The sequence below is a fragment of the Labrus bergylta genome, chromosome 15 (genome assembly GCF_963930695.1).
Source record: "Labrus bergylta chromosome 15, fLabBer1.1, whole genome shotgun sequence".
NCBI lineage: Eukaryota > Metazoa > Chordata > Actinopteri > Labriformes > Labridae > Labrus > Labrus bergylta.
In genome coordinates, this window is record NC_089209.1 from 8593717 (window position 1) to 8611872 (window position 18156).

General features: G+C 38.7%; 3 protein-coding genes across 5 annotated transcripts; 2 read left to right on the forward strand and 1 right to left on the reverse strand.

The window, feature by feature from the left end:
• The first annotated feature begins 4377 nt into the window (after positions 1-4377).
• LOC109978908 (cytospin-A-like) lies at positions 4378-13139 on the forward strand. Of its 2 annotated transcripts, none has more exons than XM_065963734.1 (12): positions 4378-4802; positions 5787-5910; positions 7689-8165; positions 9482-9555; positions 9800-10431; positions 10516-10603; positions 10746-10821; positions 10918-10954; positions 11308-11404; positions 11515-11631; positions 12343-12402; positions 12538-13139. In XM_065963734.1, exons 2-12 carry the CDS (start codon positions 5871-5873, stop codon positions 12625-12627), a joined length of 1788 nt encoding a protein of 595 aa, XP_065819806.1. In that variant the 5' UTR covers positions 4378-4802; positions 5787-5870; the 3' UTR covers positions 12628-13139. The 2 variants fall into 2 exon arrangements, with proteins under 2 accessions (XP_065819806.1, XP_065819807.1); XM_065963735.1 differs by lacking the exon at positions 4378-4802 and adding an exon at positions 4807-4944.
• Positions 13140-13283: 144 nt separating this feature from the next.
• On the reverse strand, positions 13284-16008 carry grcc10 (gene rich cluster, C10 gene). 2 transcript variants are annotated; one of them, XM_020628169.3, is made up of 4 exons: positions 15923-16008; positions 14452-14505; positions 14172-14348; positions 13284-13927 (listed from the first exon to the last, which is right to left on the reverse strand). In XM_020628169.3, the coding sequence occupies exons 2-4, from the start codon at positions 14501-14503 to the stop codon at positions 13788-13790; spliced, it is 369 nt and encodes a 122-aa protein (XP_020483825.1). In that variant the 5' UTR covers positions 14504-14505; positions 15923-16008; the 3' UTR covers positions 13284-13787. The 2 variants fall into 2 exon arrangements, with proteins under 2 accessions (XP_020483825.1, XP_029131915.1); XM_029276082.2 differs by lacking the exon at positions 15923-16008 and adding an exon at positions 14594-14617.
• Positions 16009-16044: 36 nt separating this feature from the next.
• On the forward strand, positions 16045-18014 carry saysd1 (SAYSVFN motif domain containing 1). The gene is made up of 2 exons (XM_020628165.3): positions 16045-16478; positions 16897-18014. Exons 1-2 carry the CDS (start codon positions 16290-16292, stop codon positions 17218-17220), a joined length of 513 nt encoding a protein of 170 aa, XP_020483821.2. The 5' UTR covers positions 16045-16289; the 3' UTR covers positions 17221-18014.
• The last annotated feature ends 142 nt before the right edge of the window (positions 18015-18156 follow it).

The following is an 18156-nucleotide window of genomic DNA, read 5'->3' on the forward strand; positions in this document are numbered from 1 at the left end:
ATACATTGAATGCATAAAGGGGAGCAACACAATGGGGACATGTGACAATTTACAGACAGGAAACTTAAACCGGGTTGAGATGTGGGTCTCCTACAATAACACGGGAGGACACGAACCTTCATCCTCCAAATACATGAACAGTAATCTCTCAAAAGCACACAGGCCGACACCTTTCATGCATTAGTGTGTGCATTCATTGAATGATCTGTGCAGGAAATCATTCATAGAGTGACTCATTCACGCTCTGCATAACTTAGTACAGCTTCTAACATTCACACCTTTACTCCCACCAGGTGCGTTGTTTATCCGGTCAACTCCTCGCCATCCTCACACCTCATGAAAGGTGCACTTGAAATAAACAGTCAACAACAACAACAACAACAACAACAAGCTCTGCAGCTGCAGGCTCCATGCACAAACACCGTGCACGTTTCCTTCATCTTACCTTTTTCAGCGCTGACATCTTCCTCCTCGGAGAAGGTCACTACTTCTTCTTCTTCTTCTTCTTCTTCTTCTCCTCCTTCTCCTTCTTCTTCCTCCTCTTCTTCTTCGATAGTAAACGGGCGACAAATAAGTAAGAGGCGATCATGTCCCCCGGTATCCGTGAAAATGTTCATTGCCACGTTCGTTAGAAACATCTGCGGCAGAGCGGCTGTAGTTTCTCATCATGACAGCTACTCAAGTGCGTCTCTCTGTCCGCGTCGAGCCCAGATCCAGCGGCACACTTCTTCATTCTCTCCAGATGAATTTGTTAAGCGGAGATGTTGTTGTGCCCTCTGATAGCACAGCTGTTCTTGCAGAGGCAGCCGATATCAGACGCCATTTTTGACAAAAGTCTGCGTCTACAGTCTTGTAGCCCACTTTCTTGGACACAGCGTGAAATTGAAATTGCAACTTAACAACAAAATATCGTGCAAACTTCAACAGAAAAAGTGTTTAAAAAGAACGAGCGTCTCTTTTTGTGAACGCTGTCTTGAATTGTTGGTGATGACGCACTTAGTAAAAAGTGAATTGATTAATTAAGATGAGTCACGTGAAGCTTAATTACTGGTGACTGATATGTGTGGCTTTACCATGAAAAGACAAAACAACCGTGTGTGATGCTAATTATTTAAACTATTTTATAAACTAGAGTACATAGCATACACAAATTACCAAACAGTGACACATGAATTATTTTTCTTGTCCTTAATTTATGGATAACAGAAGCCTAACTCATAAGCATACTGGCTAAGTTCGTTACATTAAAACAAGAAATGAATGGTGAACAAAGTAACTGATGTAAACAGCAATACAAGATAGTTGACTAAACTTTTGTATGTTTTAGCAAATAGAAAAAGAGAAAGTTTTATAATTGGATATAAGAAGGGGTTTAAATATAGATACTGACTTTGCTCTCACATCTGAATGATTAGAATAACAGAAACTGTGATGATCCCACTGAAATCTTTTTATATCTAAAGTTTGAATTGATCAAAAACGTTTGTAATGTCCTTTATAAGCCTTCAGCTGGAGTGAATTTCAGCAGGGCACTACATTTACTTAAAACAGCTTCATAACAGGTCAGTGTTGACAGCAGTGTACTGGAAAAAAAACACAAACTCAGCATGGGTTACTGCAAAAAGGGGTCTATTGATCTGTCTAAGCTGCACCTATACAGCCAATCTCCTCTGCTCACCTGTACCTTTCTTTTCTCTTTTACTCTTTTGTCTTTTACTTGCAGCAGCTGCCTCCCAGATGAGAGAGAAATCAACCATAGAGAGATGAAGACTCAGTAAGTTCCTCTTTATCTTTTTCATCTTCAGAATTAAAAAATATATGCAACTTTTTTTTAAATTCTTAAAGAAAAGTACAAAGAAAATTTGCAGAAAACCCATCTCTGTAAAACCAGTTTGTCCTGGTACCTTAAAATTAATTGTCAGTTTAACTAGAAGTTATGTTAATTTTGTGATAATTCAACATTTTGTCTTTTTGTCATCTTAACTGATGTGACGTTTTCAAACTTATAGACAATATTTAATTTAAAATATTTTACAATAAGTAAACAATTAAGGAAAACAAAAATTACAAGTTAATTTCACAAGGAAGGGCTTTTCTGTAATGAATATAAATTTATCTGGATTTACCGTCTGAAATCCAGTCAACTTAACAGTTTAACGCAGCCTGAATACAAACTTTTGCCTAAAGCTTTGGAAAAAAAAAAGTTTCAGTCGTAAAAGTGAGTGGGCTTGGTGTGAAGAGACTTGGTGAGATTGATTTCTAATGCTTATGAAGCAGGTTTTTCAGTGTGTGGTCTAAAGGTCAACAAGAACTCAAGAGGATTCAGCACATAGAACAGCCAGAAGCTGTTACTGCCCCCATATCTTAACCTCTGCTCTCACTGCAGAGAGCAATGGATTTTACACAGCGCAAAACAATCTGCACTTCCACCATAACCTAACAGTGATAACTTAACCTCGCAATCAATAAAACAACATACACACACACTGGCCAAAACAAGTTTCTCTCTGAAATGAAATGAAACCGAAGCAAATTAATCAAATATAAATCACACTGCAGCTTTTTTTTTTGTGACGGCAATAATGGCTGCACATTTTGCTTAAATGTATAGAATCTTTTTTTTAAACACTTAGCAAAAGTTGCAAAACAAAGTAAATATATATTTTGTGCAAATACAAACAATAATCTATAATATATACATATATATATATATATATATATATATATATATATATATATATATATATATATATATATATTAGTGTGTGTGCAATTTTATATACATTTTAAAAATCGATAGACCAAATGTACCCAATGTGTAAAAACTTTTAGAAACCAAAATTCAAACTTTATGTTGCAAATCCAAACTTTTATAGCAACAAAGAACAACATTCATAGGGCCCAAGTAGCCTAGCGGTTAGTGTGTGCGCCCCATGTACAAGAGGCTTATATCCTCTAGAGCAGGCGGCACAGGTTTGAATGCAACCTGTGGCTCCTTTTCCTGCAGGTCATCCCCCACTCTCTATCTCCCCCCAGTTTCTGACTTTGTCCACTGCCGTGTCTCTAAAAAAAGGTATAAAAAGCACAAATATAAATCTTTATATATCTTTATACATTTTTAAAGACTGAAGTTTATGTTTAAATATATTTTTCTCTTCCAATTTTCCTGACAGTACTAAATTTAGGGACTAGGTGGCGCCAGAGACATTTTTTTTTTTCTCACTGAGCTCTGTCCATGGTGCTGGAAAAACTCACCTTCTCTGTATATCTACATAATTATGATTTCACTTAAAAAAAATTACCAATCATTTATCTAAATGATATATAGTTTAACATTGCTTCCTTGGCAATACACAATACATCTTCTCCAGCCTTCAGTTTCCCATTCTTTGTATTCCTTCATCCTTGATGTCTCTATGCTATGCTGAAGTCATCCAACTTTTCTGTGTATCAAACAACACAAAGACTTGAACAAGTGTATATTTTTGTTTTGCCTATTCAAACAACACAAAGACTTGAACAAGTGTATATTTTTGTTTTGCCTAATTCTTATTTTAATCTATTTAATAAAGGTTCTGAGAGCATCTGCACTTTTGGGGTTTAGACCCCATCATCGGTCATGTCAGCTGCATAGCTTCCGAAGTAGTCTAACTTCTATTTATACATTTTATTACATAGTTTAAAACCATAGCCAGGCAGCAGTGTTTGTTGTGTGATTGTATTGGTTTAAAGATACCGATATGGCATCATCAGTGTAATTATAATGTCTTCATACTACAGGGACATGTTTATTCCTGTTCCACCTCACCGTGCCCTTTGCCCTCAGCACCATGGTCTGCTACCCAGCTCTGGAACTCTCTGCCACCTGACATTCGCAACATTGACTCTCTCCCCATCTTCAAATCCAGACTCAAAACCCATCTGTTCAAAATCGCCTACTCACTCGAACATTTTAAACATTTGCAATTCCACTGTCCTACATTTCATTTCTTTTATTGTATGCTGATTTTATCCATCGTTGTTTTTTAAATGTTGATTGTTGTACAGTGTCCTTGTGTGTCTTGGAAGGTGCTTATAAATAAAATGTATTATTATTATTTTTATTATTATTATTCTGGCTATGTGGAATAAGAAAATAAAGAATATCTTATCTGATATTCCTGGTGTAATAATAACTGTTTTCTTTAATTCAGTAGCCTATTGGTGCAGGTGGAGCTTCAGGAAAAGAGAGGTGGACCTCTGAATATCTGCAGCTGAAACCTACACATGCTAGTTATGTCATCCAAATATTTCAGAATGACTGTGACGTAAGCCAGCCCGAGATGTTACCTGTTAGCCTACCCACCCACGTGCAGCCACACCTGCAGTAATAATTAGCCTCCAGCCGGTTGAGCTGCTTTGTCGCGCGCCCTGTTTCACACCTGCAACACAACACATTTCTGTCCATTGGAGTACACCACACGTTATTTCGATTTGTTTTATTCATTATGTCTGATAAATTATATTAATAATGTCATTGAATTCACTTGTGTCGTCGTCTCAACGTGCAGCTTCTACGCAACCAGTTTGTTTCTGCTTCCTTCTCTGCTTTTTGTCGCATTGGATTTAAAGGCAAAGCAGAGTTGGAATATAAATCTGAGTTGGACAACCAAGTGATACATGGTTGCTGCCTTATACACGCTATCTGTATGGTCCATCGGACAGTGTCCTAGGCTGAATTTAAGATCGAGACATCCCGGATAGGAAACCGTCGCACAGTCGGGGACCAAGCTTGGAACTCGTCCCACTGTCCGGCTGATCAGGTAGGATGAAACTGCAGGGTGTCGGGAGTCGAGCAGTGTCGTTGGTTGGAGAAATCGTATGTCTGAAATGAATCTGCAACCACGAGACGGGGGAGACAATTCTGGGATGAAAATGTGAATCCAAACTTCATTCACCTAACGGGTATTTTAATATTCAAGGCTAATTGAAGACAGGGGCTTGAAGCACGACCACGAAATGAAAACATTTCACATCTTTTGATACATTTGATTTTTTTTTTTATTATTACGGTTTACAATATTTTAAGCAACACGTTTATTAAGTAGCCTAATGATTTGGCGAGATAGTCATCCTGACACCTGAACCTGATCTGCGTTGGTCAGTAACAAGTGTGATTCTGGTGTTAAAAAAAAAAAAAAAAAACGAGATTATTTTGACACCTATTGCTTCAGAGGAATCATATCTATGCCGATGTCTTCTAGAGATTGTGCCGATGTGTTCCTGACGCTTGTTGTGAAGATTGGTGTATTTGTCTTTTCTTAATTCTATTAGTTGTTATAATTTGTTGGGATTTACGATGGAGTTTGGTTGATTTTTTTTTTACGAGGTCATGTGTTGTAAATCCAGCTCTGCAAGAGATCCTCAGTGAACGTTGTTGGAAAGGATGTCTACAAATCTGTGGCTTCTTGTAGTGACACATTGAGGTTGAGTAAAGTTGAAAACATGCTGTGTGACCTGAGGCACTTCATTCATGAGGAGGACAAATCTGACAGCTGTCTGACAGCAATTTAACAACAACTGCAGCCAGGTGACACTCCTGGCACATTGACTTTTGTACCGTTCAATAACAAACCATTATCTTATTGTGCTTGAGAAAATATTTGTAAGATTATTCAACACTCCCTGAGCAATGGTTACATTGTCCGACTCTTTTTGTTTTGACATGTTGCACTCATTTTGTAGGCTGATTCAGCTCTGAGTTATGACTATCATTGAAGATTTGTATTTTATTCCCTCCTGTCCAGAGACAGCTGGGAGCCTCACGAAACAGAGGGACACAGTGAAGGACACAGGGGTCGCCTGTCCAGATAACCCACCCTTGCTGGATCATGGGTAACCAACATGGCAAGGACGGCCACAGCACTACAGGTACTAGAAACTGAAAAAAAACCCAAGTATTTTACATGTTTCCAAATATGATAGAGGGGGGAAAAAATCTGTTTTTTTGGGGGGTTGCTGCAGTGAATATGGTCTGTTTTTCACTCATGTTTGAATTGATACCCTTAATTTGTTCATCATACCATAGGACTGACGGTCTATTCTTAGACTATTGTTTCCTTGCTTCGGAGACGGTGTGCTGTGTGTGTGTGTGTTTCTTTTTTTTTTTTAAGTGTCAGTCTTTTCCTTCCTACTCCAGGTGAAAATAAGCTTTTTTCACTCAGAAGAAGAAAAATGTTTGAAGTTCTTCTTTGTATATGCGGACATGTAACAGAGGATCCTTTATTCTGAGAAAAGCTGTGAGGTTCTAACTCCTGTGCGCATCAAAAGAAACAAATCTGTAGAATACAAACATACAGAGTCAACACAAAAGAAGAGAACTTCAGAGGATTATTGTGTATAACAGTTTCAGATTTTGCTGGCTTTAACACCCTTGAGGTAACAGTGAGTGCAGTGATATTCATTGTGTTCCTTGAATTATGAGAACATGTAATCACAAAGGCCATTCATTGTATCCTTCTGTTTACCTTAAGTACACTAATAGAATACAAAGGCTGCACAAAGCATTTTTGTAACAAAAGTATGACACTAAACCAAAAATAAGAAAATAGTGAAAAAAAACATAATCAGGAAAAAAAAAAATTTCAACCAAGTTAAACAAAAATGTTAATTCAAGTTTTTGTGAACAAAGAAGATGCTACTCTGTGCGAATGCATTTCTGGTGCTGACTACTGTGCAAACACTGAAATATCACTTGGCAGACAAATAAGGAGATGAATCAGTTTGGTGTTAAATAAAAAACAGTATCCCAGATGATTCTGTATTTAGCCTCTCTCGTGCCTTCAGCATCCTTCAGATCACAGCCAGCTGTCATTTAGCTCAGCTAATGTGTGAAATTTCCCCTGTGCAGCCTTACTTGTCGTGTTGTGTAGACATTCGGCAGTTAAACTCCAACTCACAGCTGTTCAAAATGCTAGTCCTTGTTTTCCTCTCTTGGCTGTCAGCATGCAGGAAGTATGCTCAGGCTAGAGGATGAGAATAGCTCCCCTGCAGCTGTAGCCCGACAGACTACATCATGCTGCTGCTGCTGCTGCTTGCGGGGAAATGATGAGTCTGCAGAATCCTGCAGTACGACGCAAGGGCAAGGAGGATGAAGGAGTAGAAAAAGATCTGAAATGAACAGGTGGAGAACCCTGTAGCATGACGTTTATGACCAATGCACACCATAAACAGAGTTTAAAAATCACATAAACGGATTGATACGCATACTTCTTAGGACATGGAAAAACAAGCAAATAAAATCCACAAATTCACTCTAAATTTCTTTCAAAAATGTATTTCAAAGGTATATGCTTTCATGCATAATACTTGCAGTAAGATGATACATGTAATGGCCTTGTGACTGCAGTGACAGCAGCTGTTTGATAGCAGATAAGGGTGAAATCACCTCGCTTCCTGGATCTTGCCACATGGGGGAACAGTGTGTGAGTATTAGCCTGCCAAGACTCGGAGAGGAGAGATTTTTTGCTGCATCAGTCAGCCCAGGACGGTAAATAAGCGAGCAGACACTGAGTGCTTACATCTGCATCAAGGAAAAGAAGAGAGGGGCTCTGCAGTTAGCACATTTTTCATCCTATATTAGATGATTTTTCAGGCTCAGAAAAATATTTTTCTCCCTGTCTGTTTTACAAATTATTCCCCCCTCTTAGGCTCTCCCCTAGATTTCTTCCACACGCCTCCCACCACACCCTCAGATTCCGATCTGTCTGCCATGGCCTTGTCCTCTACAGCCGCCTCTAATAAGGCACAGACGCCGTCACCAGCCGGCAGCAGCACCACCCCCTCCACCACTTCTCCAATTGCAGACTGGACACAGAAGCTGGCTGCTCCCTCAGAATGGGCCGTTATAAGCGAGGACAGCATCACCAGCTCAGAGGCTGTCGTGAGCAATGCAGAAGCGAGGCACAAGAAGGCAGAGCTCAGCCCGAGCAGCCCCTCGTCTCTGCATTCGTCCAGAGCATCGCCATCAGGGCAGAGCTGGCAGGATCAGGACAGCGGAGTGGAGCCGCAGGCTGCAGTAGAGAGAGCTGGAGAAGAGATGACCCTGGTTTTACTCAGTCTGATGGAGCACTATAGAGTCTCTCTAAGCCTGAGCCCCAACACTGATGTAACCACAGGAGCAGTAGGTAGGTCCTCTATCTGCTATGTTTAATTTTTAACTTTATTTTTATCGCTGAAATTCCCTGAAAAATATTGACACTAAAGACAAAACAATGAGACAGAACAAAACCGAAGAGTGAGATAGTTGACAGAATACCAACAATGACAATAACAATAATGTATGGCTGGCTGCTGTAGGCTAAGTCACAGGGGGGAGATACTTCAGAGGAAAAAAAGTAAAATAATAGTGATGGTAATAACTGCACAGAAAAAAGGGAAATGAGAGAATGGAAAGAAATTTTAAGTAATGGAAATGTATAGAGGCATTTATTGTTAATAATGTGTTTGGACTGTATAAAGATGGTCGGGAGAGAAGTGAAGCCAAAAGATTTAGAGCGCCCTCTGCTGAAAGACTACAGTAGTAGAGTAGTAAAATTAAAAAAACATGACAAAAAATGTCTCAAACATGATTTCTGTCATTATAGTACCGGTAAGTTCTTTTCATGGCGATTTATGTCCCTAGTGTTCACTTTTCTGACAACTTTAAATTTTGTTACTTTATGTGAAAAAGAGCTCATGTAAAATCATGATTGACAGCTTTGTTGACATATGTGGCTCCTACAGCATTATTTACCAGATTAGTAGAGTAAGGAGGGATAGCAAGAGGAAAGGAAGTGACTACTAATACTGGAGTCTTTAGACTTTATCACCATCAATATCAAGTGCCTGCTTCAAACCTACACAAGTTTCCGTTCTGCTGTACACTGTTTTACTTAGCGAAGAGGTGGGGCGTCCATACCCCGGCCCCACCAGCCTGTCCGTTTTACATGACCAGCCAAATATGTTAGTGCCCATTGAGATGGAGATGCATTGTCCATATTTATATGCAGTCTATATGGAGGACAAGGAATATGAAAATAGTAAGATGATTAAAAAGGTGAGGTTATTTGGTGATAATATTTGAAACAACTTCCCATTCTAACGTCAGTTTACTGTGGGCGTCCATAATTTTCCAAGCAGATGATCAGGGTACGTATGGAATTACGTAATATCAATTTAGAACTATGGAGATTGCAGCTTCATACCACGCTTGTTTGATGAATACCTATATTCTCCCAGCTTTATGCCTCCCTTGATAGCCCAGGATTTCTATACCACAATTGTCATTTTCAAGTCTTAACTGGGGAAACCTTGATGACATCAGAATGACACTTACCAGGCTTAAAAGCACCCTCCACAACTAAAGAAGAACAGGTATCACAGGAAAGTTATTGCTGTTGTCATAATCTTGAATCCTTTTTTCTAAACTTTGTGATCAACTTGTGTTTGACTCTTCTCTCAGAGCTGCTCAGGCGCCTGATATCAGAAAAGGATGAACTGGTTGATGAGGTGGACGCACTGAGAGAGACACTCAGGGTGAGTTGAAACTGAAGTTCCAATGATAATGATAACTAATTTATATTTTTAATATTAATTATTTTTCGGTGACTTTTTATTTTTCATTTTATTCCTAACTATATAAGAATTTTTCTGATATGTCACTGCAGGCTAATTATTCTAATAGCCAACATTGTTCTAAGAGAGCATTAAGAGTTATATTAAGAACATTGTTTCACAGTTTTCTCATTTATTTTTGTCTTTGTTTTGTCCTCTGTGACAGACAGAGAGGCTGGAGTGGCGTCAGTTCCAGAGTGACCTGCAGGTAGCAGTGTCTGTGGCCGACCGGCTGCGTGCTGAGTCGGAGCAGGCCATGGAATTGCTTCAGGAAAGCCACAGGGCTGTGAAGGAGCAGCTGGATCAGGCCCTCAGCAGACAGCAGGAAAAGGAGCAAGAGCTGGAGATTCTGAGAGCTGAGCAGAGAGACGTTCACCTCAAACTGACTGAACTCTCAAAGCAGCAGCAACAGGAGTGGGCCGAGCTTAAAGCCCTGAGGAACACCAGCAGAGTGAAAGATGTGGCAAACTGTGACAAACAGGCTGAAAGACAAGACTCTGATGAGGGGCAGGGGGGGGGAATACAAAAAGTAAAAGAGGAAAATCGCAGGGGAGATAAAGACGAGGTGGAAGCTAAAAACATTGAAAAGAAAGAGGAGAACGGAACAGATAAAGAGTTGGATGCTAAAGTTGTTGATCAAGATCTTGAGGAGGCAAACGAATCAGGGAGTGAGCTGCTGAAAGGGAAAGGAGTTGCGGAGGGATACCTTCGCAGTTTGGCTGTGCAGGAAAAGAGGAAAGACGAGGGACGTGGGCAGAAGGATCCAAGGAGGATTGTTATGTTGTCTGAAAGATCTTGGTGAGTCTATATGAAAGCTCACACTCACAGACACAACTATAAATAGATAGCTAAAAAAAAAACATTCAAAAAAATGTCTTCCAGGAGTCTCTCTCGTCTCCCGCTCCCATGTGACCCTTCCAGTGAAAATGGGACCCCCAAAAAGACAAGCTCAACATTGCCTCTATCCAAGGTATACCAGTTTTTAAAGTTATTTTAAAAGGTTATTTAATTTTGCTTGATTACATGGACAAATACCTCGATGATTAGCGAGGGGGAAACCAAAGAAGGCATTGGCAGAACTAAAACATCTTGTCATTTCTAACTTTTTCCAGAAAGAAGAGCTTCCGAACCGAAGAAGAATGGACCGTGTTTTTCATAGGCAGGACAGCTGGTCCAGCTTTTACACAGGTGAGCTTAAATGTAAATATTTAAATGGCCTTTATGTTGTTTAAAAGCTTAGTCAGAAACTGTGTTGCAATGGCAGAGTCTTTCTTTGTCTCTCAGGAAAACAGGATGAGGACCAAAGCTCAGATTCTACCAGGTAAGTAACTAAATGGCTTCTTCTTATTTGACTCAGACAGGCTACATTTCAATACCCCCCCCCCCCAATATATTTTAATTAGTTCAACAGAAAAGGATTAAGTGTGTCCTGTATTTCAAATGCATTAGGGAGATTAAAAAAAAAACATGATGTCCTACTACGTTCATTTAGTTATGCAGTAATCAAGCCAGCATGCTCCTTTGGCACATCCGCTAAATTGTATTTAAACTTTTTACCTTTTATATCACTTTTTAAACCTTATTTGTCGTTTTACTTTTCTTAGTGTCTTAACTTTATTTTGAAAACTTGCAACTCTGTTTAAGTCATTATCAAACATTTTCTTGCCCTCTTAGACCTCAGGATGGTTTCAGCGCTCTGTTGAGGCGTTATGGCGGCTCCAGAAGAAACTCCCTGCTGCGCTGGTGCCAGAGTCGTACCCAGGGTTATAAGGTGAGGGGAAGGTTATTTTTCATATTGAGGGAAATTAAGTTAAGATCAGGGTGTTCAAAAAAAAATTCAATGACTATGTATTGTCTTTATTCTCTATGTTTTTATGGCAGAATATTGAGATCACAAACTTCAGCAGCAGCTGGGAGGACGGCTTGGCGTTCTGTGCAGTTTATCACACGTTTTTACCAACTCGCATCCCGTATGACACCCTCAACCTGGTGGACAAGGTAAATTGGAATTTAAATTGTAATAAGTGCATTTAAAAAATACTTTTGAAAAAGGCACAAGTCTCAAAAGCCATCGCAGTGACTGACTATAAATGAATATAACGGCTATCCAGACACAAATATTGATAATTTTTCATTTTGCTAAATTATTCCTACAAGTTAACAATGATTTCTAGTGACTCAAGAATCCATCATTTACATCAAACTTCGCCTCCAGTATGTTTCACCAAAAGTACTGCATGCTATTGAGGTGGCTGTGGTTCAGTGGTAGTTTGTTGTCTCTCAACCTGATGAGCGGGGGTTTGATCCCCAGCTCCTGCAGGCACATGTCAAAGTGTCTTTGGGAAAGACACTGAGCCCCAAATTAGGCCTGCTACTGAATGTGTATGAAGGGGAATATTTATACTAAGCAGCCTCTGCCATCAGTGTGTGAACGTGGTATTATGGGGTGAATGTGACATGTAGTTTAAAAAGAGTTTGAGTAATCAAGACAACTAGAAAAGCACGATACAAGCTCAAGTCTATTTACCTTTTATTGATCAATTCTACATATTTCCAAAACATTTCAGTCCTCAGATTGTGTTTCATCTGATGGTCTAAGGAATGAAAGTTATTTGGTAACAGTGAAGAAAAGTGATTTTGATGTTTTACCAGAATTACAAATTCATACTTGATTATAGAAAAAAGTTTTGACTCAGATTTCTCTTTCAGAAAGAAAATCTCGACCTGGCTTTTAAGACAGGAGAGAGTGTAGGAATCACAGCTACACTGGTGAGTTATTCACGAGATTACCTTCTGATGTTTGGTTTTATATTTTACAAAGCCTATTCAGAAATGTCATTAAAACTCCCTGGCACCGACGGACTGTTCGTCTAATATAATCTCTCCCTGTTTACTTTGTATCAGACAGTTGAGGAGATGCTGAAATCAGACGGGCCAGACTGGCAGAAGGTCCTGGGTTATGTTGAAAACATTTTCCGCCACTTTGAGATGTGAGCTCGGTCTATCTCTTCTTTCTTATCAGCCTGTTGCAACTGAGGGACTGAAACAGTGTTCAACACTAGAGGGTGCTCTCCACATAATGAACTCAGCCAGGATTGAAAATGTAAGCAATATTCGATTTTATGACATGGTTTTATGTATCACACACAAACAGGATTGTTTTCTGACGCCCAGATGGAAGAAACTGCACCTTGTAGTCATCTTATTGTCTACATACCATCTGTTCAGATCCAAAAAGCTGCTGGGTAATAAGGTACAAGACACAAGAATCAGCACAAGTACAGAATATGAGTTCCTTTCACATTTGTTACAAGGTGCAGGGTCACTGGTTTGCCTTTTTTTAATAAACAAGGAGCACTTTAGGAACATGTTTGTTTTTGTATAGATGTTTAAGAATATGGGGCACTTTATTTTTCTTTACTTACTGTGCAAGTTTTATTATGAACCTCTTCTGCTATGATGTCTGCATGCACCTTAACTTAAAGCCCACTGAACAAAGGATGGAGAGAGGCCTGATCCCAGATTTTATATATGAGACTAGGGATCTTTTAACTTTATATTTTGCTGCACCTGTCTAAGGAAGATAAATCATTACAGAAATGTATATATATGTACATGTGTTAGCGCTTCAGATTTTTTTTTTTTAAACATTGTAAACATATGAGTATGTTGTTGCCAAAGCCTTATTGCAATAATAAAGTTATGTATATATGCAAGTTATTGTTTTCTTTACCACAACATTACTACACAAGAGTTTCACGTAAAACCTTTTAATACAAGACAAAATAATGACATTTTATACATTTGACAGCATATAAAAATGGTTTAATGATTAAAAAAAAACAAGGCATTAAAGGAATTGTTTAAGGTTGAATGACGTAAGAGTATGGTCAAAGTGTAACATGTAACGAATAAATATGAAAACATTAAAAAAGCAATAATTTAACAAGTCTGCAAGTATGCTCTGAATAAAATAAATTGACTGACTTTCTTGGAACGTTTTAGTGTTTTGAGTATTTTTCCATTATTTCCTCAAGAAAAGTAATGTAACTAACAAATTAAAAAGAAGGAATAACAGTTCTTAAATGTTGATCCCTAAAGCATTACTTGAAAGCAACGTTGCAGTTGAACAATTGAGTGAATGTAAATATTTCCTATGAAGCTGGAATGGCGCCTCCTATAGGAGGTGTTGACAGCGGTGGCAGGAGGAGAGACTTCAATTTAGCTGACATGGCTGCAATTTCAGGGTCCTGAGTTTCATACATCTTCACCAATCTGGCAAATTTTAGGACACCTGTAAGTGGAGCGCCGAGATCATTATGAGGAAGATGCATCATCTGCTCTGAAACACTGAGGTTGATTTTTGCCACCCTCAGGTTCTCATACATAATTTTATAACGGTGTGCTAAGGCCTGAATAAAACACTCATGCCCTCATGTAGTAAATCCAAATTTGTGAATGCGCCCAAAATACTTCAGGGCGTCTATCTCTGAAGTTAATCTCTACTCAAGGGGTAGAAAATGCTGCGTTTTGCTTACCTTCTCCTTCGTTGTTGAAACCGTACGCTTTGATGACCTCTTGTTGAATCTGAGTGGCCACAGGGAGCACAAGCTGCAGCATCTTTCCCATGTCGTTGCAGGCACTTTCTCGAGCCTCCTCCATCCTCGCTGCATTATCTGGTACCGAGAAAGCCTGGATCACCTCACTCAGTACCACTGTAACATAAACAAAGTGTTAACAGTTTCAAGGCTTCTAAGGCAGGGATGTCTGAGATAAAGGTGAGTGTATTTTTAATAATATGAAATCTAGCTTTGTCACCTCTGGTCTGCTCAACAGTCAGGGTGGGCTGCTGTGCTGGAGCTGAGGCCATGTCTGCAGAGAACATAGGACAATTTTTCATTTCATTTATTATACAGGAAAGTTTAAAAGTAACATTAAGTTACAGTTTAACGGGCCTGACTCAGTTTAAAAAACTGGTTTCCAGCAGGTTCCTGTTCTGCAAAACATTACAAACATAAACCACAGTCATGACACATCAAGACAATGTGTATTGTCAATGTGACAACAGAGATATTTACAGTAACACTAACAGGACAGAACAAAAACTTTTTAAAAATGTTAGAGGCTGTTGATTATCTAACCCCAAACATTAACTAGTTTCTAGTCGGGCCGGATAATATATCAAGTTTTTAAGATATATCGATATATTTTCAAACAAGATATATGATAAGACAACATCATTAATATCGATATAGTTTATGTTGCATTAAAATAACGTTATAGAGGTGCCAGCTCACCTTTTTCTCATCTCACTGATGAAGACTGTCTGTCCCTCTTAACCCCGCTCCTCCTCTCTCTCTTTTATTGTATTTAAGGAACATTTTTATTTTATAATATTACTTTTTTTAAATTCACAACCAGGTAGTTTATTTTTCCATGTGTTTTCACTGTTAATAAAATACATATCGATATATATCGAGTATCGCCATTCAGCTAAACAATATCAAGACATGAGTTTTGGTCCATATCGCCCCAGCCCTAGTTTCTAGTCTCCCACTGTTTTAATTTGCTTCTTTTCTATGATAAACCTGAAACACTGATTTTCTTTCATGCTTGGTAGGTTTTGCATATTACAGTTAAAGTGTTTTTTTTTTCTTTATTGTTTTGGATCATTGATTTTATTTTATATTTTTTAAAGCATTCAAACTTCAGACGTAATTTTAAACTCACAAATAAATAATAAAGGGAATTTTTTAATGGTTATTTTATTTAATTTAATCGGCAATAGTTAGAATAGCCTACCTTTCTGTGCCACTTTATATAAGAGATTCAGAGGTACATTCTGATATAGGCAACTGTACTTTGATCATTTATGCACAAACAGATGTTATTGTGTGATTTAAGATTTGTAACAGTGTGGGTTGGTTGTAGGTTTTGCAGGAATAATGGTGCAATAATGCAAAAGTTGAACCATTAAACATCAGTAAGATGCTCTCTGTCGTTTAAAACCACCTGAAATCAGTGCAGGATAACATTAACTAATATGTAACACGATGAAACAGCAACATAAAACAAGAGCTATGATGGAGGAATTATGTTTTTAAAAACGATTAAGGTTTCGAGGTTTGAAACATCGTCGACAGCTTAAAAAAAACAAACGTAAAGCGACGTTGTTTTTTAAAAAACTCAGGGCCGACGTTAGGTTACCAATAGCAACAACATATAAAACCAAAAGATGCGTTAATCCATTAACAACTTAAAATGAATGCGTAAAGGTTTAAACACTCACCAGCAATGAAATAACCTAGCTAGTGGCAGACCTGTATTTTCTTTGCCAGAAAACCACCACACCCTTTTACGACAGTGGAAGCTTGTTTGCGACAGGACTTCCTCCTTTCTGTCCAACGCGGATGTAAAAGGTAAACAAGGAGCTTCGCTGAGCTAGTAGCGCCGTGAAATCTCACCAAAATGTAGTTTAAGTGGGAGTGGAAGTTAAGGACAGTGCGTGGAAACGAATTATACATCGTGTAAGGGTTTAACAAGACAAAGCTGCCGTCAAGAAGTTTTGAAATAGTTGTACTAGCAGGGTTTTTTTGTGGGTTTTTTGCCACGTACGCTTAACAACAGGAGGGTTAACACATTAGTTTGCTTTATCAATGGAGCAGAAGCTGGCGGATTTCCGAGCCAGACGCCAGGCTGCTCAAAGGGATAACAGTGCTGACCTGCAGTGCACAACAGAAACAGAAATGGAGACATCTCAGACTGACACAAAGGAAACATCAGACAGTCAGCACACAACACAGAGTGCAGAAAACAGACACTCAACTCTGACTTCTGCAAAAAAGGTGAGACATGCACCTGCTTCATTCATACTTGAACAATGCATCAAGTCGTTTAGAAACTTATTGACTTGAACAGGGTTAACTGTGGATGACGACACTTCTCTATTAACATTATTATAATTCTTTGGTTTGCTGAGAAAGTATCAGTTCTACTTGTACAATGTGCATACCCTGTAGATGAATATAAAACAACATACATAATATAATGGTATTATTTAATCTATACTTTAGTATAAAATACCTCTGATCTTACCTCAGAATCAGTAATATTTTATTAATCCTCTGCAGACACCGGCTCCAGAAGCACCTTTATTTTTTATCAGCTTGGTTTCCACAACACACCAATAGTACAAAGTTATGTTATTTAAAAAAAAAAAAAAGTGATTGGACTTATTAAACATTCTGTTGTGTCTCCCTGCAGGACAGCGCTGACTGGGTAGCGGACAGTGCTTTTGGAAGGTGGCTGGCTTCGAGACACTTAGTCTTGTCAAACCTCACGTTGCTTAAAGTGCTGCTGTGGCTGGTGCTGCTCGGTCTGTTCGTGGAACTGGAGTTCGGCCTGCCTTTCTTCGTCATCTCCCTCTTCTACTGGCTCTACGAGGGACTCCGCAGCCCAGCCGCCCGCGAGCCCGGAGAACTGAGCGCTTACTCCGTCTTCAACCCGGACTGTCAGCCTCTGCTGGGTTCTCTCACGGCAGAGCAGCTGGAGGGAGAGATGGGCTACAGACCTCTGGCCAACAGATGAAGCACTTTGTTTTCTGACGATGTAAACTTTATCCAGGGAATAAGATCTATGATGTCAGCTCATTTTCTCTGTGTAACACACTCACTTCAGATTGGTCTATTTACAACTTTACTTCAGATGTAATGCTAAAAAGTGATTGTAATATATGATTATAGGTTTAAATTCATCTATAATTGTTTGACCTTCGAACTTAATTTCCTACTGAAAGTTAGTTTGGTAAAAAAAAATAAAAAAAATGGGAATAACATTTAGGTGTGAAAGTTGGAAACAACAGCCTTTAATACAGTCACTTAAAAAGATAAGAAAGCTTAATCCACATGAGAAAAATGTTAACTTTTGAATAAATGGTTTCCAAAGTTCAATGCCTGTCTTCACACACCATGGTATAAAAATATAATTCGCAGACTTTTGCCAAACTATGGGTCATCGCACATTGAGTTCACCAGGGATGTTTTTTATGTGCAACATGAAATTTTCACATTTATTTAAAATTGAAGTTTTTTTTTTCTTACAACTCTTCATAGGAAATGTCTTACTAACGATCATGGGAATTAGGCTTTAGGGGAACGAGAGTAAAAATATCTATTTATGAGGACTTTTGGTGGGGTTCATCCCTTTGTTCCCGGGTCTTGCGTTTACTTTTATTACGAGAGATGTATAAGAGCAACCTTTGCATTTAAAGATGGAGAGAACAGTGTTTCCAATGCACTTAAATTGTAAAATTGTTCTTATTCATGTACAAGATAAGAAGGCTGTAGGTTGAATGGGTGAAATAAACTGAGAACATGAAATCATTTGAAAGCTCTTCCTAATGTGTAATCATTCCCATCATAATCTTTACTGACAGACTCAGTCATATATGCAATAAGAGGATCATTATCAGAGGAGCATAGAAACCCTGACAATTAAGAAAACCTTTAACTTTGAAGACCTCTT